We start from the raw sequence: 23,665 nt of genomic DNA on the forward strand, positions 1-23,665 counted from the left end.
AAGTATAGAGAGATGGAAAAGGGTTCCCAAGCCAACCTAGAAATGGTTTAGTTTGAAAAATATGTTTGACAGATTTCTAGAGCTATGTGTTGGATCCTTGGTATTACTGAAAAAAAATGCTTCCAGACCTTTTCAAATTCTTCCATTTCTAAATAAGATTATGACATGTAATCCTTTCTTTAAAGTTCAGTAAATTGTTGCGTTAGTACATCTTTAGTACAAGTAGAAATGATGATGGGTTCAATAGTGAATTACCGTTTAGCCAATGTGATTCATAAATTATGCATAATTTATAACATGCAAAACAAACGAAATACACAAACACTCCAAATGGCAGTACTTACAGTTTAGTGTTTAATCAGTGTATTTTTCATTCCTTGGTCTACTGTATAGCAAAAATTACTGCAGCCCTCATTACTGTGAAGTATCCTTACTATTAAGTTACATTTATATCCAGAGAAGTGGTGCATCATCACATCATTGTTTTATCGTATTTTATGGATCTCTGATTAAAGTTATTCTCTGCGGTGACTAATATAGAGTGAATACATCCCTAGATACTCACCCACATGGTAAAACTTTAAGGTCCCTGGTTGCGAGGGTAACTTTAAAGTTTTCTCACTCTTCTGATGCTTACAACTTCTCTCCTATATCCTTATATAAATAGAGATATCTCTAATGACAAAGAGACGGGAAAATTGACATCTTTTGAGCTCCTGTTTAGCAGATGCTGTGCCGGTCTTCTCATGTAATTCACTCTCACAAGGGTCCTGTGTTATTTATTAGAAATTGCTATGTGCTAAGGAGCTTTACTTATTTACCCTCATTTTACTCTTGCCACATTCTCATAAGGTAGGTGATGTAATCTTTATTTGTAGATTATAATTATTTGCCTAAGATCACAAAGCTAGTTAAGTGGCAGAACTTATATTTGAGACTAGCACTATTTATCTCGTTTTCCTTTCACTACATCGTATAGCCGCACAGACTACATAAACAACAACAAAGCATTTTCTGAAACCTGGCCTAAAGCACCAATCAGATACACCCTTCATTTAACAAATAATTATTGAGCCCCATTTCTCATGCTCTCATTGTAGAAATTTTGCATTCTTTCTTACTTTTCCCCACATACTTAACTCATTCACCGCTTCTTCCTGAAACCCTGCTCTTAAAAATCAGTAAGAAATAACCACAAATACTTAGTTCCTTTTAATTGTTTCCAGAATAAAGTGCAGATTCATCCAGAACTTGTAGCTCTCCATAGTCTCACCTTATATGCTACTTATCTGGATGTACCTCAACATGAGATGTTCATTGGTACTAACAAAAGTTCTGTTCAGCCTGCCTCAGGAAATTCTCTCAAAGCAATACATTCTAACCTTTGGCCTCTTCCAGCTTTTAGAAAGTTTGTTATTTTGTATTGAACTCTTTTTGTAGCTTGCATTCTGTGGTTCTAGCTCACCCTTCGTCCATTCAGAACAACTTCAATGCTTGTTTATCTTGAAGTATTTTTAAAGATAGCAGGCATATCTACCAAGTCTTTGTTAGGTTAAGTTGCATCATTTTCTTTAAATATACCCATTTCATATTTAAAATCCCTTCTAAATTACTATTTTTCTCTACTGAACCTATTTTAGTTGACTGTATACCACTTAAGGTTTATGCCAAGAAATGAACAAAAGTACTCTGAGGTCTGTGTAGTAGAAGGAAGAGATTATCACTTCCCTCATTCTGAATAATATTCCTCTATTAATTTAGTTTCATTTGTCACTCACTTTAAGGAAGGCATGTATTGGGGTGGAAATGAAACTTAGAAGAGGGATGCAGTTGAATCTTGGTTGTATTAAGTGAATATTATCCGTTTATTACTCTAACCTGTTCCTTCCTATTTCTGGAAAGTACAGCATACTTTCAATCCAAATCACTCTCTTCCTCTCCTACCCTGTCCCACCCTCGTCTTCCACTGCTTTTGCCATCTGTTTTTATCTGTAGGCTGCTTTTCTTTTCCTTTTCTTTTCTTTCTTCTTAACTCTTACATCTTCTCTACTTGCTAGATCTGCTATAGAGGTCAGGCATGAACTATGTGAGGTTACTGGAAACTGGAAGTATAAATTCTCTTTAAATCAGTGCTTCTCAAATACTAATATGAATGCAAATCGTTTGGGGAGCTTGATAAAATGCAGATTGCTGATGCTTCTGATTTGGGTGCCAACCTCTGAGTAGCAGTACTCTAGAATAAACAGCCAGACTTTAATGCCGTTTGTTCATCATGATAGGTTTTAAACCTTAGTCTTTTTTGGTTTTACTTTAAAAGATTTAGAATGTAATCAGCGTATTTTGGTTATTTCTTTGATAATGTCCTAATGATTATATTTTTAATGGACTTTCAACATAATAATGCATATTTAGAGAGAGGGAAAAATTAAACCACAGTCCCTACTATCATTACAAATAAAACTTTTTGGCCATCTTTTTGTCTTTTTTTTTTTTTTTTTTTTAATGTTTTACATTACTTCCTTTGTGCCATTTTTTGGGGAGCTTAACACTGGATTGTAGTGTCTGGTGTATGTACCTGTTTTTTCCCTCTACACTTTGAACCTCAGGGGTAGGGTGTCTTGTTCATGTTTATGTTCCCTATACCTTGTGTATAATAGCAATTGATTTGCATTGACTGAATGAAAAATAATTTTTAATAATTGTTAACAATACCTTCCTGAGAAGTCATTTCATGATAAACATTGTTCCCATTGGGTATGAAGCCAGTCCTTGTCTTTAGAGCCAAAACTAATGTTGATCTTGTAAATTGTAGGCTAAAATGGGTCTGTTTATCTCTAGAAAAAAATACATTCTGTTAAGTAAGCCAAGATAGCATAGGTGCTTACATTCTTCTCCTGGGTTCTGGGCTAAGAAAACCTGGAGGTAGGAAATCTTCCAAATTCTGAACCAGCACAGAATATTCACACAAAGTTGTACAAATCTCCAGTCATTACATACTGAGCAGCACCAACAAAACTGTTGAATCTCAGGCCAAACTCCTATTATGTGTTGCAGATTTTCTGTAATTCTGGTGACTGCATGCTTTATGGGGGAAAGGTGTGTAATGCACAAAAATATTTTACAATTTATAAAATACTCTGAAATGGTTTGCACAAACAGCATACATCCTGTGTGTGTAGTTTTGACATGAATTTTGAGGATGAAGGGATTTCAGCTGGCCCTAAGGGTGAAGGGTATGAACAATTCTACAAAATCTGTACTGTGATTGTCCAGCTGTGATAGGCTAGGTTCCTTCTAGGTTCACTTAATCAGACTAACTTTTGAGTGGAGAAGTCAGGCTTAGCTTTGACAACTGCCTCTCATAGAGCATTCACATATTGCTGGTGTAATTCTCTAACTCTGCCTAGAATTGTAAGAAATTAGAATGCATAATTTTGATGCATCAACATTGTGTATAGCCTTGAGAACCTTAAAATTATCTCAGAATAGGGAAATAAAATGTTTCTTTGTCTCTTGATATGGTAGATATATCCTGATCAGCAAACCCACAGTGTGGACAGAAAGATTAAGAATGCAGTTCCTTGAAGGTTTTCGATCTTTTTTGAAGATTCTTACTTGTATGCAGGTATGGTAGTTCTAATGTACATCAATAAGATAAATTTATTTTTAAAAATTTAACCCCAGTCTTTCATATTTTGCTTTGTTTTGTTTTTAGCAAGTTATGGTATTTATTTGAGGAAGAGTAAATGTAGCAAAATAGAAATAAAATTTAAACACTGCCTCACCTATCCTGCATTAATAATAGGTCTTTTGAAATACCTTAACCCCTGCTGTTACTATTGTGTTTATTGACACTTACCATCTGATACTATAGTAAGCACTTTCATGCATTATTTCTTTTGAGCATCATAGCAATCTTATGAGGTAGTTAACTGTTATTATCACCATTTTACATATAAGGGAATCATAGCTTAGAAATAACTTGTCCAGGACCACACAGCTAGAAAGTGCAGATTTAGGACTTGAATCCATGTGTTCTGACCCAGTATAATAGCCCACATTAAAAAATCTATGCATATATATGAATATGAATTCTGATGATTTTACATTTTGCCAATAGAGAACTAAAGAAGGAGAGCCTGTTTGTATGTGTTAACACTCTTTTCTGTCAGGGAATGGAAGAAATCAGAAGACAGGTGGGACAACACATAGAAGTGGATCCTGACTGGGAGGCTGCCATTGCTATACAGATGCAGTTGAAGAATATTTTACTCATGTTCCAAGAGTGGTGTGCTTGTGACGTAAGTAAAATTTATTAATAGGATCAGTGCCTTTTTGAGCACACTGATGGTTCTAAATAGTATAGTTTTATGTTGCAGCTTCCTTGATGTAAAGTTTTATCATTTAAGTAGTTTCAAGTGTATTTGAATTTGTCTTATTAAAGTTGCAGTTTTTCACACTTACTTAGAAAACATTTTCCATGGTAGTTTCATTTACCTTTGTGAATAGTGGAATTTAAAAAGTAAAACATATACTAATTAATCAGTCAATTAATTAAATTTGTTTCCTTGGATATGAATATTAATAATATAAGAATTAAGACCACTTAGACTTAAATATTTCAGCAATGGAGAGGAGTAGATATTTATTCTATCAAGAGCCTTGGTAAGTGTGTTAAACCATGAAGAAAATTAATTTTAAAATATAGAACTAATGTTTTTCCTTAAGCAATAATTTTAGACCATAACCCTCTTTAAACACACAACCTTACCCCAGATTTCCTTTTGAGAAGATGACCTCATTTATTGCTGTTCTGAGAAAATTGACATTTATATAAATCAAATTCTTTTCATCTTTTCCAGTTTCTCTGTACTTCTCACCATAGTCTACTCACCAAGTTTCTCTATATCTTTACTATTGATCTCTTTAAAAAAAAAATCTTTCTTTCTAAAACGAATGTCTTTACCTCGGCTCTTGGTCCCAACCTGTATTAGTTCCTTGTGGAATTTGCTTCCTCAGTTGTCTTCTGTGGTATTTCCCACGCTTTCATTCATCTGCCTGTAAACAAAAGATTCTCCTATAAAACAAGAGTAAAAGCCCCTTTACTTGTCATTGTTACCTCTTAAACTGTGTACTCTCTTTTTTCTCTTTTTTTTCTGCTCCACCACCAGCAACTGATCACTTGTTCAGAGTGGTACTCATGCTCACAGACACAATATAGACTTTAATCTAGCACAGTACAGCTTTATAGAACAGTAAGGACAGGAAATATGGTCCAGCAACTACCATAGCACATTTTCTTTTGTCTCCCTTCAGCTTTACAGAAGGCATGCTTAATTGCTGGAAATGAGGTCAAAGTGTGTGGTGTTCATCTTGACATCTGCCAAACCTTCTGAAGTGATCTACATTTACTGTCACCACTCTTCAGCTTCTGAAGCTTCTTTAGAATTTGGCTTTTGCCCCTACCAATTGACAGGGATTGCTTTCTGAAAAAATTTCAAAGAATGTATTTAGTAACCAAATTCAGAGGTCTTTTCTAAATCCCCACCATCCTTAAATGTCTGTGGCATTATATTCTTTTGAGTATCTTTATCTTTTTGAAACTCTCTTTCCCCCTGATTTTCACAAACTTACTTATCCTAATGTTTCTATTATTGATTACCCATTTTAATCAGTGATTGCCTCTTTTCCCTCAATTCCTTCTGCCTACTAAATGAGACATTCCCCAATGTTCTCTTCTCCTTCTTACAGATCTTTTATTTCTGCCACCTCAATTAAAACTTCATTGCTTTCGCAAGCTATAGTATCACTTCTGTTTGTGTGCTAGACCTTACTGCTTAGATCTTAATTTATATTTCAAACTCAGAGTGTATTAGATTGGTTTGTCATCATTTCCTTCTACTCCCAGCTTGCATTTTTGTCTTCTTGACTTCCCTTGTTCTATTCATGACATCATGATTGATAAATTAATTCATACAGGAAATCTCAGAGCCTCTAAGTTCTTTATGTTAGGTGTTAACAGACTTTTGAGGGGAAAAAAGTTTTGTGTTCACATAAGATTGAGAAATGCTAGATTAAACAAAATCAAACATGATTTTGAGCCACTGAACTTCTCAAACCCTTTAATTAATTACTGCGCTGATTTCTAAGAGGGATAGTCCCAAAACTTATTTGACTGTAGAATTCCTTTTTCAAAATAAAATCAGTGTGAGAAACACCCTTAAAAAGTGCCCTTTGACGCCTCTCCTTGCCATACTCACCCAGATTTGAATCTTCCTTATCCTGAATTTATTTTGTAATACTTATTTCCTATGGGTTTATTCTCTTTCACCTTGAGTGCCCCTACTCTAGTTGAGACCCTAATTACTTTACACTTAAACTTTGTAATAATCTTTTCATTGGTTTCCTTGTCTTCTAACATTACCCTCTCTAATCTGTCATCTTCAGTGATACCCATTAATTCTTTTTGAAGCAGTACATCTACTACATTATTATACTTCAGACACTCTCAGTATACTCACATTCACATGGCAATGCCAAGGCATATTTCCAGTTTAATTGTTCACTAATTCTGTCTGTAAACCCTTTGATTTACCTAGTTTTTGTTCCTTTTCACTGCCTGAACAGGAGTTGTACTTCTCCTTATTTCTCTGTTTATTCTGTATCTCTGCTTACAATGCCACTATCTCCTCATCTTTTCCCGCCATACTTAAATTCTGCATATTCTTTTAGACCCCACTCAAAAACTGCTTTTATGAATGTATATTCCCAATTGTTTGTGGCTTTTCCTCCCTTTACGTTAATTATGTTATACCATTTACATGACTTAAATTGTTTTTACTCTGTGTGTGTGTGTGTCTGTCTGTCTGTCTGTCTGTCTATGTATTTCCTATTTGCAGATCCTGTTGAGGTAGCTCTAGTAATACATACAACAGTTTTGTGCTTGTATTTAGAAAATATTTATTTGAATGTCGTGGTAAGGTAGTTAAGTTTTCAATTCATTTGCATTTTTATTTTCCTTTTAGGAAGAACTCTTACTAGTGGCTTATAAAGAATGTCACAAAGCTGTGATGAGGTGTAGTACAAGTTTCTTATCTAGTAGCAAAACAGTAGTACAACTGTGTGGTCATACTTTGGAAACTAAATCCTACAGAGTATCTGAAGATCTTGTAAGCATACATCTGCCACTCTCTCGGACTCTTGCTGGTGAGTGTTTTTTGGTTTTTGCATGTTTCTGTTAGCTTTGTTTTCTAGATATTCATATTAGAATCAGTTCTGTTGGTGTTCTATGCTCAGACATACTCAGATCAGGTAAGAGCTGTCACTGACCATCAAAGCGTTATCACCAGAACATCCTTCAAAGGATGCTTGTTTACCTGGGCCTTTCATTATCTGGGTCAACTAATGGATCCTTATAGTATATACTTAAGGACTAACTTGATAACTCATTTCCTACCCAAACTTAAGTATACTAAAATCTTGTTGCTGGTTTTTAACCTTCTTCTCTGTGTGTTTTCTGTGTCACTGTTCCTTTCACTACTAAAAGAAAAAAATCATAGCTTTTCTTTAATCATTCTTTAATATACATTTCCATGTAAATTGGCCCTATCAGTTTCATTTTTATAACAATTTTATGGAAGTATATATATATATATTTTATTGTAGTAAAATATGCATAACATAAAATTTAAACCATCTTAACCTTTTTTAAGTGTGTAGTTCAGTGATATTAAGTATATTCATGTTGTTATACAACCATCAGCACCATCCATATCTAGAATTTTTTTCATCTTCCCAAGCTGAAATTTTTGTACCCATTCAACATAACTCCTTGTTCCCTGCTCCTTACAGTTCCTGGCTTTCTACCTCTATGACTTGACTACTCTAAGTACCTCATTTAAGTGAAATCATACACATACCCTTTTATAACTGGCTTATTTCACTTAGCATGATATCCTTGGAGTTTATCCATGTTGTAGCATGTGTCCGATTTCCTCCACTTTTAAGGTTAAATAATATTCCATAGTATGTGGGTGTGTGTGTGTGTGTGTGTATACACACACACCACATTTTGTTTAACTATTCATTCTCCAATCGATGCTTGGGCTGCTTCCATCTTTTGGCTGTTGATGAATAATGTTGCCATTAACACAAGTGTCCAAATATCTGTTTGAGTCCTTGTTTTCAGTTCTTTGGGGTATATACCCATAAAGTGGAATTGCTGGATCATAAGGTAATTCTACTTTTTAATTTTGGGGAAAACCACCATACTGTTTTCCATAGCAGTTGCACCATTTTACATTTCCAGTAGCAGTGTACAAAGATTCTAGTTTCTCCGCATCCTCATCAACACTTGCTATTTTCTGGTTTTTTTTAATAGCCATCCTGGTGAATGTGAAGTGGTATCTCCTTTTGGTTTTGATTTGCATTTCCCTAATGATTAGTGATACTGAGTATTTTTGCCTGTACTTACTGGCCATATGTATGTCTTTTTTGAAGAAATGTCTGTTCAAGTTCTTTGTCTATTTTTTAACCAGATGTTGTTGTTGTTGTTAAGTTGTTGGAGTTTTTATATATTCTGAATATTAATGGCTTATCAAATGTATGATTTACAGATATTTTCTCCCATTCTGTGGATTGCCTTTCACTCTGTTGGTAGTGTCCTTTCATACACAAAAGTTTTTAATTTTGATGTAGTCTAATTTATTTTTCCTCTGGTTTCCTGTGCTTTTGGTGTCATATCCAAGACATTATTGCCAAATCCAATGTTGTAAAGCTTTTTCCCTGTGTTATCTTCTAAGAGTTTTATAATTTAACTCCTATGTTTAGGTCTTGGATTCATTTTTAGTTAATTTTTGTATGTGGTATAATTGACGTAGTTTTATGTCACTTCTGTTTTTATAAAAAGAAATACTTAGTTTTCATTTCTTTTGATGCTTGGTTAAGAGCAGAATAAGCATTTCTTAAGCAGCAGCATATTATTTTTATATAATATATAAGCAGACCTTGCACAATGTATGACTTTAAATATATTAGTAATACTGTTTGAAAATTAGAAATCAGAAGTTTGTATTCTAGGATATCATTCTAAATTCAATAAATATATATTTAAATCTCTTAAGTTTTCAAACTTGATAAGTTAACTAGGAAATAAATTAGCTGGGTTTATTGCTTTCTCATTTTTCTCCTTTTTTACCCTTTAGGTCTTCATGTGCGTTTAAGCAGGCTGGGTGCTGTTTCAAGACTTCATGAATTTGTGCCTTTTGTGAGTGACTCTTGTCGATTTGCTTATATCCTCTTTCTGAACATCTCTTGGTTGATGAGTGGGAAGAAAAAAAATATGTCGAAACCCACCTAAATAATTCCCAATTAGTAATTTTACTATTATATGGTAGAACATTAAAATCTGAATCATGGGGACTTGGAGTCATCTAGTTTAAGCCTTTCCATTTTACAGATGAGAAAACTGAGGAATCTGTAGTGCCATAATGTCCAAGCCCTCTGAGAAATAATGAAATTAGATCTCAATCTGTTTCAGGAGGATTTTCAAGTAGAGGTACTAGTGGAATATCCTTTGCGTTGTCTGGTATTGGTTGCCCAGGTTGTTGCTGAGATGTGGCGAAGAAATGGACTCTCTCTCATTAGCCAGGTATGGCAAGGCCTATTATTCACATTATGAATGTGTTTATTTTCTGACTGTTTTTTCTTTTTTTTTCTTTCTATTTTTTTTATTGAGTTATAGTCAGTTCACAATGTTGTGTCAATCTCCAGTGTAGAGCACAATATTTCATTTATACTTGAACATACGTTTATTCATTGTCGCATTCTTTTTCACTGTGAGCTACCACAAAATCTTGTATATATTTCCCTGTGCTATACAGTATAATCTTGTTTATCTATTCTACATATGTCTGTCAGTATCTACAAATTTCAAACTTCCAGTCTGTCCCTTCCTACCCCTCTACGCCTTGGCAACTACAAGTTTGTATTCTATGTCTATGAGTCTGTTTCTGTTTTGTATTTATGTTCATTTCTTTCTTTCTTTCTTTCTTTCTTCCTTTCTTTCTTTCTTTCTTCCTTTCTTTCTTTCTTCCTTTCTTTCTTCCTTCCTTCCTTCCTTCCTTCCTTCCTTCCTTTCTTTCTTTCTTTCTTCCTTTCCTTTCCTTTTCTTTCCTTTTCTTTTCTTTTCTTTTCTTTTCTTTTCTTTTCTTTTCTTTTCTTTTCTTTTCTTTTCTTTCTCTCTTTCTCTCTCTCTCTCTTTCTTCCTTCCTTCCTTCATTCCTTTTCTCACTTTCTCGCTTTCTCCCTGCCTACCTGCCTTCCTGCCTTTCTTTCTTTCTTTCTTTTTTTTTAGATTCCACATATGAGTGATCTCATATGGTATTTTTCTTTCTTTTTCTGGCTTACTTCACTTAGAATGACATTCTCCAGGGACATCCATGTTGCTGCAAATGGCATTATGTTGTCTTTTTTTATGGCTAAGTTGATTATTTTTTCTTTTATACATTTACCTTGGATTTTGCTGAGTATTTTTGTTTTCTGTTCTCTTGTATAAACTCCAAAATGAAAATTCTAGTGACCATATAGACCTTGTTTCTATCCTTGTCTGTAGTGGAGAGTTGAGGTGAATAGTGGAAAAAATGAGGTGAAAGCCAGTAGTACCACGAGAAACCTTCCCAGTAACATGTCTCTTCTGAAGATTACCTTACTTGGGGACCTGTAACCTTCCCACCACCTATATTAATTCAAGGCCATTTCACAATTTTTCCTTCTGTTTTGGAGTGGTTAAGGAGAAGTTTCCTTTTTCCTAAAAGGTAGAGAAACAGGACTTATAAAGATACCACTTGAGAAAAACGGTGTTATGATTGATTGTGGAAATTGGTTCACTTTTATTGAAGTGTGCATTTTAAACTTAGGGGAAGTAAATTCTTTTGTTATGAATATTGAAAGTAATAACTAGTGTAGAGCATTTTTAACTGAATTATTTTCATGCCATATTTCCTCACTTCCTCACAAATCCCTTAAAATGATTTACAGATTTATAGCTAATTTTTTGCCACCAAGGAGTTCTTGGGGTTTCTAGTTTAGAGGAAGTTTTAAGAATAGTTTTTGTTGAGAATTGTCTTTGAAATAAAGATACTTTTAGCTTCGATTCTACCTTTTATTTTATAGGTGTTTTATTACCAAGATGTTAAGTGCAGAGAAGAAATGTATGATAAAGATATCATCATGCTTCAGGTACCTATTTAAATTAATTCTGAGATTCATCTTAACCTTCCTAGATTCCTTGTAATAAGAGAAGATAGTGTAATTATTGTTAACTTTACTTAAATTTTTCTAACTGTTGAAATGAATATAGTATCATAGAAATGGAAGGGACTACTACATCATCTTTTGCAGACTTCATAGTTTTTTCTGATAGTTCTCCTAGAGACAAAATATTTCTCCATTTAATACATGACAACTGTGGTACTTGATTTCTTTCACAGATTGGTGCATCTTTAATGGATCCCAACAAGTTCTTGTTACTGGTACTTCAAAGATACGAACTTGCTGATGCTTTTAACAAGGTTGTATCCACAAAAGACCAGGTAAGGGACAGAAACTGTTATGTGAATTAATTCCAAGGGAAATACTATTGTTAACAATTTTGATCACATTTAAGATTTTGTGTATATCTCTAAAAATCATTCACATACACACAACATGCATATATTTCTACACACATACACTCTTTTTACTCTATAAAAATTAGAATTCAGTTGGCCCTCCGTATCTATGGATGCAGAGTCCTGACTGTACTAACCATGTTATATAAGGGACTTGAACATCCTTGGATTTTGGTATCTGCAGTGGTCCTGGAACCAATCCTCTGTAGATACTGAAGGATGATTGTATACCGGTTAACAAAGAGGAGAAGAGGAAATCACATGAAACACTATCTCCTAGAAATGATCACTTTTAAAGTGCTGGTGTCTCATTTGTTTTTAAAGCAAAAATTGAGTCTTTTGTATTTTGTCATTTGCTACCTGTGCTTAATGAAATATTGTGATAGGTTTTTTCTTGTCACTGATATACAGCTACACCATCTTTTTTTTACATCGTAATTTTTTAAGGCTGTATAGTATTGCACTATATGAATTCATTATGCTTTAGGCCCCTATTTCTGAAGAGGTTTCTAGTTTTTTAGTCTCTGCACCTCAAGGTTTAAACACTTGTCTAATTACTTTGTTAAAATAAATTCTTAGAAGTGGATTTGCTGGAGAATACAAAATGCTCTTTTTTTAATACTCTGAATACACACTGTCATATTGCTCTCAGAAGACTGTCCCAATTTAAGCTCTCTCTAGCAGTATGTACACCTGTAATGGCACTAGTATTTTTAATCTTTGTTGATTGGATAGGTGAAAGATGAGGTTTAATTTTCATTTGCAGTTCTTTAGTTATCAGTGAGGTTGACACTGTTCCCATGATTATTGGCCTTTTTTCCCCTTTTTGGTTGTGAATTATTTGTTCCTGTTCTTTACCCTTTTCCTGTCCTTGTAAAAGTTCCTTATTTGGTAAGGATAATAATTCTCATTTGTTGTATTTGTTACATTTTTTGAAGTTCATAATTTGTCTCATGAACTTTGTCACATCTTCATTGTTTCAACATTTGATATCAGTTTATAAAGTAGCCTTTGACTACTTTGAATTTATGAATCACATTATTTTACTCTTCCAGATTAGAAGTCACTTGCAAAGAACCAAAGGATAGCATATAAAATGCAAAGTTAATTTTTAGTCATGTTTCATATTCAGTGAAAATGAATATTTAACTTACTGTAGTATTTAAATAACAGGTGTGTTAGGGAAGGATACTCTCACCATAACTGTTAGTTGTCTGTTTGAAGCCACTGCCTCACCAACCCAGGTAAGAAGGAAGCCAATCATAGAGGAGAAGTTAAAGACTAGAATGCCTTTGTTGATTTAAGGCTAAATGGGGAGTAGTGATAATGAAAACAATAATATTTAACAGCTATTATTGAGCTCTTGTTACATGCCAGGTATTGTTAATCTTACCAAATTTGATGTCAAAAAAGGGAAATATTCACCTCTGTTGCTGTGATCTGAAAGAAAATACTGGATTGATTGGACAATGACTCTGATCCAGAAATGTATGTTTTATGGAGGTTTTTGGTTCTTATGTAATTAATTTTTTCTTTTACAATTATATAGGATTTGATTAAACAGTATAATACCTTAATAGAAGAAATGCTTCAAGTCCTCATCTATATTGTGGGTAAGATTAAAACATGTTTTGAAATAGAAGATGGTTTACTTTTCAGAGAAAACATTTATAAGAACTATAAGTTCTTCTTCTCCCAAATACAGCTGAGAATATTAGAGATTAATGTGACTAATGTGATTGATACGTTTAGAAACTCACTTTTTAAAAAAGCACGCCTATTACCACTTCATTTTTCAATACCTGACTTGTAATTGTTTGGACTTGTTTAAAAGAGGTCTTGGGATATAGTTATCTTAGAACCATAGATGAAAAATACATTGAATGCTAGAAGTTTTATATGTTTATTAAATTCCAAGGTAACATAGGTCTAAGTAAGATATATTTTCACTGGGTCATCCTATTAAATTGCTTTGTGCAAATGTTGGCCATACTTTTACTTTGTATATTCTATTTTATAGTTTCTGTTGATTTTACCAGCTAAGTAAAAGTTCTTAACTTCTCATTCTGGCTCTTGTTTCTTATGTTACTGCAGGAGACACTGCATTGTATTAATAGTTCTTAATGAGAATTCTAGCCATTAGCCGAATCAGAAAATACGGCATCATTTTGTTTTTTGTCATGGATTTAGTTTGTCTCAGCAGGAATTGGGGTAGACCTTCATTGCTGAGATATAAATCTTCCAGGCACTAACTCTTCTGGAATAACTCCAGAGTGTTACATAGGAATCTGCTGAAAAAAAATAGACAAAAATGTGTAAAAGATTTTTAAGTTGATGATATACTTTATTAAATTACAAAACTTGGAATTTTTGTGTTTGTTCTTAGGATACTTTATGAAGAATTTCTAATATTGTACTATATTTTTTGCTGTTTTATGTTTTTACTATTTATTATTCCTACTGTTATTTTGCTCTTGTTGTGTTTACCCAAATTCATTGGGTATTTCCTTCTATGTGATTTGATTCTTAATTAATACTTGCTACATTCCTGAGTATAAGTTTATTACTTTTTGGAGTCAACATTTTTAAAAGGGGGGGGTATGTGTGTGTACGTGTATGTGTGTGTGTGTGTGTATATTACATAATTTGAGGTTTTATATATATATATATAAAACATTAAGAAATAGCAAAAGAGTTGGATTAGGAATCAGAAGATCTAGCCTTGGCCTTGCTATAAATCTGTCACGAGCATGCTATTTACATTTTTAGGGTCTCAAATTCCTGATTTGTAAAATGTGAAAGTAATCTGCATGATCTCTTAGGTTCTTTCTAACACTGAGCTTATAGAGGATATTGGTTTTGGTGGGAAAAAATTGAAAATTACAAAGTGTTTTACAACTGTAAAGAGGAATAAATCTGTTGGAAGTGAATTAACTTAACAAAATGTCATTTTTTGGCTAATTTGTCAAATTCATCAAATCTCTTAGGCAAAAAATTCCTGTCATCTTAATAACCCTCTTGTGGATATCACAGGCCTTTGTACACATGTTGTAGTATTGAAAATCAGCAGTGACGTAAGGTCAAGTATTGTAAGCCTTCTTTAGGCAATGGGAATTAGATGTTGACACCAGTGAAGTTCCTGTAGTTAATTTGGCTATTTTCTCTCTCCATTTGGCAGTTTATTGAGATGAAAAAGGGAAACCTGGTCATGTACGCATTTTAGGTACATCATCCATTTCTGCTACATATTACTGTTTTGACATTTAACTTGTAAAGACATTTTAAAGTATTTTGTTTTTCAGTTTTCACTTTTTTCTTTCTTAAATAACAAGTAGAGACAAAATTGAGGAAGATCTTGAAAGAAAAGCTATTGTTCAGTGATGGCCACTGTTCATTCAATGCCATCTTCCTTGTTTTCTGGACTAGAAACACATGCTAATTTAATCGAAGGGCCTTGTTTACAATGTGTGAGTATGTGTATGTATACTTGTATGTGTGTGTGTGTGTGTGTGTGTGTGTGTTTAACAGAGGGCTTTTTCTTCATATCTCTTTTTTTTTTCTTCCTCTTGAAGCAAATATTTTACTGTTCAGATTTAAGAACATCTTCAAATAATTTTTGGGTGCTCTCTCAGAGATTTAATTTAATATAGTGTTCTTGATGGAAAGAGTTTAAATGGAAAGCAATTAATTGTTTTCTTTTTTCTTTTCATTGTTTGCATTAGGAGAGCGTTATGTACCTGGAGTAGGAAATGTGACCAAAGAAGAGGTCACAATGAGAGAAATTACTCACTTGCTTTGTATTGAACCCATGCCACACAGTGCCATTGCCAAAAATTTACCTGAGAATGTAAGTCCAGTTTTGTTTTTCACTCCATTTTACCTCAAGATGGGATAGTTTTTTCTTTTTCTTTAATTGGAGGCTACTTCAGAGTTTTAGGAAATTTTCAGATATAAAACTATCACTATTAATTTGTTAGTGGCATAAACTATAATTCTGGGCTTTTGGTCATTAGGAAACATTTTGGCTATTTGGAAAACATATTAGAGTGAGAAACTCTGATTTTTTACTTACTTTAAAATAAGATTTCTCCAAAGGAAAAGGGGGCCTCCTGAAATACTAGGACGGTTTGGGGATGTGTTAGCCAGAGTCTTCTGAGAAGCAGATGTCAAGACAAAACATTGAAGATTTTGTTAGTAACAGTGACTAGGAGAGAAGTGGTGAGGAAGCTGGGTAGGGGAGTCAGACTGTGATGCAAGACTTACTGCAGGTGAAGGAAAGAGGGAAGACTAGACTGCTAGGTAGTCTAATCAAGGTTGGATGCCTTCCTGTGTCTCCCGGAGTGAGCCTGCATTAGTATCTCTGTTCCTTTTAAGTGGAGGTCTGCAGGGTGCATTCTCATGGCTGCCACAGGTGATATTTTTGTTTTTGTATATACTGATATTGAAGTGATAATCCTAAAGATTATGGGTCATACTTTTTACCCTGAGATTTAATTAAGAATTTGAACAGTGATTTTTAAAAGAGGTTAGACTTACCTGTTCTACAGAGGCTTTCCAGAGAAGTAAAATAGAGGTAACCTTTGACTGTTGGTTATTTTTCTTCCAAAATACCTGTTTCTTTTTCTAGTTTCATTGTTAGCTGGTTCTTAACCTTTAATCCTTTAAGTGTATCACCTTTATAATCTCTGCACATTCATTTACCAATTTTATAATTATTAATACATTTTTAAATCAATTTACTTAAATTTTTCCTTCGTATCTTTCTAAGCAGTAATACAATGAAATAGTAGATTTGACATTCTAGATTATTTTCTTCCTAATGCATGTTAAATAAGAGACTAACTAATATTCAAGAATTTAAAAATACATAACTTGGTGCCACCTAAAATAATTTCACAATAGTGATGAACATACCATGCTTCACCAAAAAAGAAAATGTGTTAGTGCATACCCTCACTTTTCATTGCTTATCTCAAGTACATTTTTTTTAAAAGAATGCTAAATTTCTTAATTTTAGCAAGACTTTAGGAATCTATGAACTCACTGTAGTATCTTGACTGGATCCTTATGCTGATTTTAAATAACTACGTTAAAAAAAAAATTCCTTGTTCAAGGAAAAGTTCAGGCAAATCAGAAAAAAAATTATTACAGTTGTAGAAGCCAGAATACATTTGGACATCTGCATACATGTTTTGCTGTAGATCCCATTTGTTTGTTCCCTTGGTTTTAGGAATTAATACAACATGGACATGTGCTTAAATGATATGGGTGATGAACATAGAACATGAAGAAAGCTCTTTTTCTTTGAATTATTAATTGGTTGTATTTGTATACATGCATGAGGAAAAATTTAGATTAAATTTCTTCCTTAAGCAGTTTGTATATAGACCTCTGTTGAGAAAGTGGTCCCTCAAAACAAAGCCAATTGGTTCTAGAACTAATTTTTTAATATTGGAAGTTGATCTTTTTTTAAAATTAGGTTTATTTACTTATCTTTTTTTAACTTTTTTTTATTGAGTTATAGTCATTTTACAATGTGTCAAATTCCAGCGTAGAGCACAATTTTTCAGTTATACATGAACATACATATATTCATTGTCTCATTTCTTTTTTCTCTGAGCTACCACAAGATCTTGTATATATTGATTTTTTTTTATTGTTTACTAAACACTTCAAGAATGCTGTTAAAGTATATTTCATAGACTCACAGACATAGAAAACAAACTGGTTACCAGGAGAGGTGGAGGAGGGTATAGAGTGGGGATTTGGGATTGATGAATACACGTTACTATATGTGAAGTGGATAAACAGTAAGGACCTACTGTATAGTACAGGGAAGTATACTCAATTTCTTGTAATGAGCCGTAATGGAAAAGAAACTGAATATATATATGTATGTATGTATATGTATAACTGAATCGCTTTGCTGTACACCTGAAACTAACGTTGTACATCGACCATACTTCAATAAAAAATAAGAATTAAAACAAAAGTGTATTTCAGTTCACAGTAAGAGAAGATAGAGTCATTACATGAAGGTAAAAATGACAAAAATATTGTTTCAACAGGAAAATAATGAAACTGGCTTAGAGAATGTCATAAACAAAGTGGCCACATTTAAGTAAGTACTTCATATTTATGCTTATTCTGAGAGGTAGAACTATCTTTGTTCTTGTACTTTGGATACTTTGTAGAAGCTCTGAAGTTCTTGCCTGAACTCCCAAGAACAAGGATGGAGTACAGACACAGAAAAGGTGAGAATAGGGAGCACACAGTAGGCACTTAGTACATGTATGTTGAAGAAATGAATATTTTGGGGAGGTGAATGAAAGATACCCATTTGTGATATTAGGCAACTTAAGTAAACAAAGAAATCTTTCTGGTAGTCTCTTTCCCATCAATTCCAAGCCATGATTTCATTTATTCTATTAAATTTTTATATACTAATTTTAGAATTTTCTGTACTAGAATTAAAGCATTGTTTTATAATCCTTTGATTCTTTGAGATATGTAAAATGAAAATAAGATTTTAAGCGGATTCTTGAAATTTAAAAAATAAATAGTGAATTTCTTCTTGTTGTAATACTGTATTTACAGATAAATTGCTAGTTTCAAATAACTTTAAAAATAGGAATGCTCTACTAATGTTCAGTGAAATATTTCACTTACTTCACTAGAGACCAAAAGCTGTTTAATGTGCAGAACAAATATGGTGGACTCCTTTTGGCCTCATTGCTTTTTCCGTATAGTTCAAAATAGAGGATTCTCCACCATATTTTCATTTACAGTTTGCTAAGTTCATGATATCTTACCACCATTTTAGATTTGGCTTTAGACAATACAAGCTTTAGTTGAACAGACAGTCTTAGGCTTCAGAGGCAAAAAAGGAAACCTTACAGATTTAAGTATGTGGATCTGAGATCAGATTGACATAGTATAAAATAAACTTTTTCAGATTTGTTTGAATTTCATAATTATGAAACACAACAGCTGTTATCAGAACTTTAAGCTTACAGTGTAGATTTTTAGCTTTACTCTTGAAATATGTCTTTTTCAGGTTAAGCAAACTGAATGAGATATGATTGTTTTCTTCCTCTGAATTTTGACTTTTAGATTAATTTTTAAGTTCTTATTTTGTCTGTATTCTATACTTCAAGAGCGCTGCAGTACATCTCAGTATTTTCTGTCTTTTTAGGAAACCAGGTGTATCAGGCCATGGAGTTTATGAACTGAAAGATGAATCATTGAAAGACTTCAATATGTACTTTTATCATTACTCTAAAACACAGCATAGCAAGGTATGAAGTTACTCTCTTCAGTAAATAAACCTCAAATGCTTTATGCTTTTTAACTCCACAGAAAATTCCCTGGTTCTTCTGTAGTTTCATATTGGTTCTCACTAATAGAGGCTGTTATCTTACCCAAGAAATTAAAATTGAATCAATAGTATTATCTAGTATGTAGGCATTATTCAAATTTTCCTGATTATACCAAAAATATTCTTTATAGCTATCTTAGGAGGTAGGAGGATTCAAGCAAGGATCATGCACTTCATTTGGGTCATATTTCTATGATCTCCTTTAACTTTTTATTGTTTTTTTGGGGGGATGGGTAATTAGGTTTACTTATGTATTTTAATGGAGGTACTGGGGATAGAACCCAGGACCTTGTGCATGCTAGGCACACGCTCTACCACTGAGCTATATCCCTCCCCCCTGTAATCTCCTTTAATTTAAAATAATCTTTTTGCCTTTTTTTGTCTTTCATAACATTGATATTTCTGTTAAGTACAAGCTGGTTGTCTTTTAGAATATTCTAGATTCTGGATATGTCTGATTGTGTTTTCATGATTAGATTCCAGTTAAACATTTTGGGACAAGAATACTACATAGGTGGTGTGTTGCATCGCATGACTGGGCATATAATGTCCGTTTGTCCCATTAAGGGTGATGTTAGGTCTGATCACTTAGTTCAGGTTGTGCATGACTTTGTCCTTATAAAATGAATAATTTCTATTCATAGTACAATGCCCTGTGTACTGGACACTAGGTAAATATTGTTGGTTGAAAGAGTAGGGACTGAATTATGATGAGGGATATTACCCATCTGTTTTGCAGTGGCCTTCCCTAGGACTGCCATTTTGTTTCTGGGATAAGGTAGCATTTGAATACATATTTCAGTATATAAAGTATTTCCTACCTGCTTCAAAGTACTCCATGTGTTTCATGCTTGTCAAGCAGTATATTGAAAGGTAGACTTTTTTTCTTAATAGGCTGAACATATGCAGAAGAAAAGGAGAAAACAGGAAAACAAAGATGAAGGTAAAAAGTGAGATTATGAATTGACTCATTTTGACTATATTCTGTGGTTTCATATCAGCAAAGCATATAGTGTTTGTGTTTTTTGATAGTGAGCAACTAATGGAAGTGCAGAGAACCGATTGTTTCTTGTTCACATATTAAGATACAGCTTACATCAGTGGTGATAGAATTTTAAATTTATAACAAGTGGAGTTTTGGGTTACTTACATAGTGACTTACATTTTCCTTGACATTGATGTTTTAGTGCTTTAAAGGTAACAAAAAATCATGTGCTGTTTTGCATGTAATGTATGATTCTGACATTTGCAATTTAACTTAGAGGATAACCCAAATAAAAATGTACTTGTTTGTTTCTTTTGACATTGATCTCCCACCTACTTTAGCATTACCACCACCACCACCTCCTGAATTCTGCCCTGCTTTCAGCAGAGTGGTTAACCTTCTCAATTGCGATATCATGATGTACATTCTCAGGACCATATTTGAGCGGGCAGTAGATACAGATTCTAACTTGTGGACTGAAGGGATGCTCCAGATGGTATGTATACCTGAAATATTTTCTCTACTTCAAATATTTTCTCTAATAGAGTTCTTGGGAGTTTGGGGAAGATCCTTGGTCTAACTTTCTGACTTCAGTCACAACCACAACTAGAACACCTGAGAATTAAGGGTTATTAAAAATAGCTTGCATGTGGCATAGATTTCCTTAGTGACACATTCTTAAATTTTTAGGATCCTTACTCTTGCGAACTATTTATATTTTAAAAGGAGGAGGGGAAGGCTGTTTCTGCTAATAATAAATTGGCATGTCAATATTTTATCTTAATTTTTTATGTTTTTTATTTCACTTGTATTATGAGGAGACAGTATAATAAAGATTTGAAGACTGACAGATCTAGGCTTGAATCTTGGGTTACTCCACTTCCCATTTAAGGAGCAAAGAATAATTTCCCCATTGCTAAAATGAATATAAATATAATTATTTCATACAGTTGTTGTAAGAATTAGCTCATTAGGTGGAAGCAGCTATTTTTTCCTTTATAACTTATAAATTACTTTATAATGTCACCTTTGGTAGCTGTAATCGGATACTTATTTAGCACCTGCCTAACTAAATTTCCTTCGATGTTATTGATCTAGAGGCTCTAAATAGTGTCATACTGTATGTGTATCTCAGTTTGTTTTATCAGTGGTAAATACATGCAGTAAAAAATTTCAATCCATAGAGATGTATTTGAAGTCAGAAGTTAAAATTTCTCTCCCCATCTCCCAGTACCCTACCTAAAGATTTGTTATCTTCTGGAAGTCATTCCGCATTGGGGCATATAGGCCTACCTCATTCTTGATAGCTGCATATTTCATTATAAGGACATCAGTAATGCATTTAGCCAATCTCCTATTAATAGACATTTAGGTTGTTTTTAGGTCTTTGTATAACAAAGAACACTAAAATGAACCTCGTTGTACAAATATCTTTGCACACATAAGTGAGTGAATCTGTCCTACTAATTCCCAGCACTAGGTCTGTACCTTTATATTTTTTGATAGCTATTGTCTAATTGGCCTTCAAAAATATTACACTGATTTACTTTCCCATCACTAGTGTGGTGAATATTGCCTGCTTCCCAACACCTCTGCCAGCTCTGTATTTTAATAAACTCTTAAAATTTTTTGCCATTTTTATAAAGGTGAAAAATAGGATGATCTTGTTTCGGCTCACATTTTTAAAATTTCAAGTGAGGCTGAACGTTTTTCATATGTGTATATATAATTTCTTTTTCTGTGAATTGCTTGTTTATAACCTTTGCACATTTTTTTAGCCGTCAGATTGCTTATTTTTATACCTTCATTTAAAATATATTTACCTGAAGAAGCACAGCTTTAAAGATTTTTTTCCTGTTTATCTCTTTCAGGCATTTCATATTATAGCATTGGGCTTACTAGAAGAAAAGCAACAGCTTCAAAAATCTCCTGAAGAAGAAGTGACATTTGACTTTTACCATAAGGCTTCAAGTATGTTTTAGTATCATTTTTCAACACAATTTCAGCTAATTGCCAATTTGTAATGGGAAGTTTAGCTCTGATAGTTTTAATCTGTCAGTCCTTAAAACAGAAAACTCTGAAATTGTTTTAAGTCTTTTCCTGGCATCTTTAGTTTTTAACATTTTCAATAATACAAGTATTTTTAATCCCCTACTACAATTCTTTTCCTGTATGACCCCACCCCTTTTGCGGTGGGGTTGGGGGGAGGCAAATACACTGATGGTTTCTTACTTTCATTCCTTGTCTCAGTATCATCAAATATTTGCTGCTATATTAACCATAATAGTCACACTACCCATCTACAGAAGATGTTATATTCCTGAATTTAAAGTGATTATAGAAGTGCACTGTTTTCAACCTGGAAGAGGATAGGTTTAGATTAGATTTTTATTAAATGCTATGTGATTAAGACAGTTTTTTCAAAGCACATTCTTGGAACATTGATTATAATACCAACAGGAGAAAAGCATCTCATTTTCTATTTAAACACTATTTTTTAAATCTTTGAATACATCATAAATCTATTCAGTTTTTGGATATGACAACTCCCACCTCCATATTTTTGGGAGCTTTGGTTCTCAGAAAGTACTTTTACTAGACAATGACCCAAGTAGAGGAAAGGCAAGAGACAGATCATTAAGGATAGCTTTCACTTAGCAGCCCCAATAGAAAATGTACGAGAGAGATCTAAAGTAATTCAGGTTTTTCAAGTTGTGTAATTTAGTACTTAGTACTTCATGTAATTGAAGATTGTTCTATTGAAAAATTAGTGTAGTTAAAGAATAGATTGTAAATTTTGGTAATCAATATGAATAACATTAACTGTAAATTATAATTTATATGTAACTATGAAGATAATATGTTTATAATTTGTGATTTTTGTGTTTTAAAAAGGACTGGGAAGTTCGGCCATGAATGCTCAGAATATACAAATGCTTTTGGAAAAACTCAAGGGAATTCCCCAGTTAGAAGGCCAGAAGGACATGATTACATGGATACTCCAGGTAAACCTGAAAAATAAACTGATCATATCTTGGTTTAAATATTAAGAATCCTCTGCTGCCTCTAACAATTAAACCACTATATTCTCAAATGGTAAAATCATTTGCCAGTGATTTTTCATGGTCATTCATAATTTTTCATGCTAGTAAGTCTATACTTTCCCTATGTTGTAGTAGAGGGCTCTTTTTTAAAAATTAAGATTTATTCATTTATTTTATTATTCAGTAGACATGTACTGAATACATGCTATGTGCCATGCTCACTCCTAGACTCTGAATAAGACAGATAAGGTGCTTGCTATCATGGAGCATACATTGAGGTATAGACGATAAACAAGAAAACACCGGCATAATTCAGTAGATGAGTAGAGGGTAACTTTAGGTGGGTAATCAGAAAAGGCCTCTTTTCGGTGGTGACATTGGAAGTGAATGACATGGAGCCAGTCTTACAAGAATCTGGAAAAGTTCTCCAGAACAAGGGAACAGCAATGCAAAAGTTCTAAGGTGGCCAGAAAGAAGGCCATTGTGACTGGAACATAATGGGAGAGGGAGAGAAAGGTAGACAGCAAGGTCAGAGGGGGCAGCCAGGGGCCAGATTGTATAGGACCTTACAACTCAGGGTAAAGTGGTG

The 23,665-nt window shown here is 33.4% G+C and overlaps 1 protein-coding gene across 2 annotated transcripts in view; it reads left to right on the forward strand.

The window, feature by feature from the left end:
• Positions 1-23,665, forward strand: part of UBR1 (ubiquitin protein ligase E3 component n-recognin 1) — a 116,376-nt gene that overhangs the window by 39,380 nt on the left and 53,331 nt on the right. For both annotated transcript variants that reach the window (XR_010380872.1, XM_010994960.3), the window contains exons 13-27: positions 3,526-3,625; positions 4,173-4,301; positions 7,026-7,206; positions 9,204-9,265; positions 9,539-9,649; positions 11,173-11,238; positions 11,490-11,591; positions 13,219-13,282; positions 15,392-15,516; positions 17,738-17,790; positions 18,865-18,967; positions 19,942-19,990; positions 20,374-20,528; positions 21,904-22,003; positions 22,928-23,037. Coding sequence is in view for 1 of the 2 variants with exons in the window: in XM_010994960.3 (XP_010993262.2) it covers positions 3,526-3,625; positions 4,173-4,301; positions 7,026-7,206; positions 9,204-9,265; positions 9,539-9,649; positions 11,173-11,238; positions 11,490-11,591; positions 13,219-13,282; positions 15,392-15,516; positions 17,738-17,790; positions 18,865-18,967; positions 19,942-19,990; positions 20,374-20,528; positions 21,904-22,003; positions 22,928-23,037 (1,510 nt within the window). In the remaining variant the exon portion in view is untranslated. The remainder of the gene's footprint in view (positions 1-3,525; positions 3,626-4,172; positions 4,302-7,025; positions 7,207-9,203; positions 9,266-9,538; positions 9,650-11,172; positions 11,239-11,489; positions 11,592-13,218; positions 13,283-15,391; positions 15,517-17,737; positions 17,791-18,864; positions 18,968-19,941; positions 19,991-20,373; positions 20,529-21,903; positions 22,004-22,927; positions 23,038-23,665) is intronic.

The sequence above is a fragment of the Camelus dromedarius genome, chromosome 5 (genome assembly GCF_036321535.1).
Source record: "Camelus dromedarius isolate mCamDro1 chromosome 5, mCamDro1.pat, whole genome shotgun sequence".
NCBI classification, from domain to species: Eukaryota; Metazoa; Chordata; class Mammalia; order Artiodactyla; family Camelidae; genus Camelus; species Camelus dromedarius.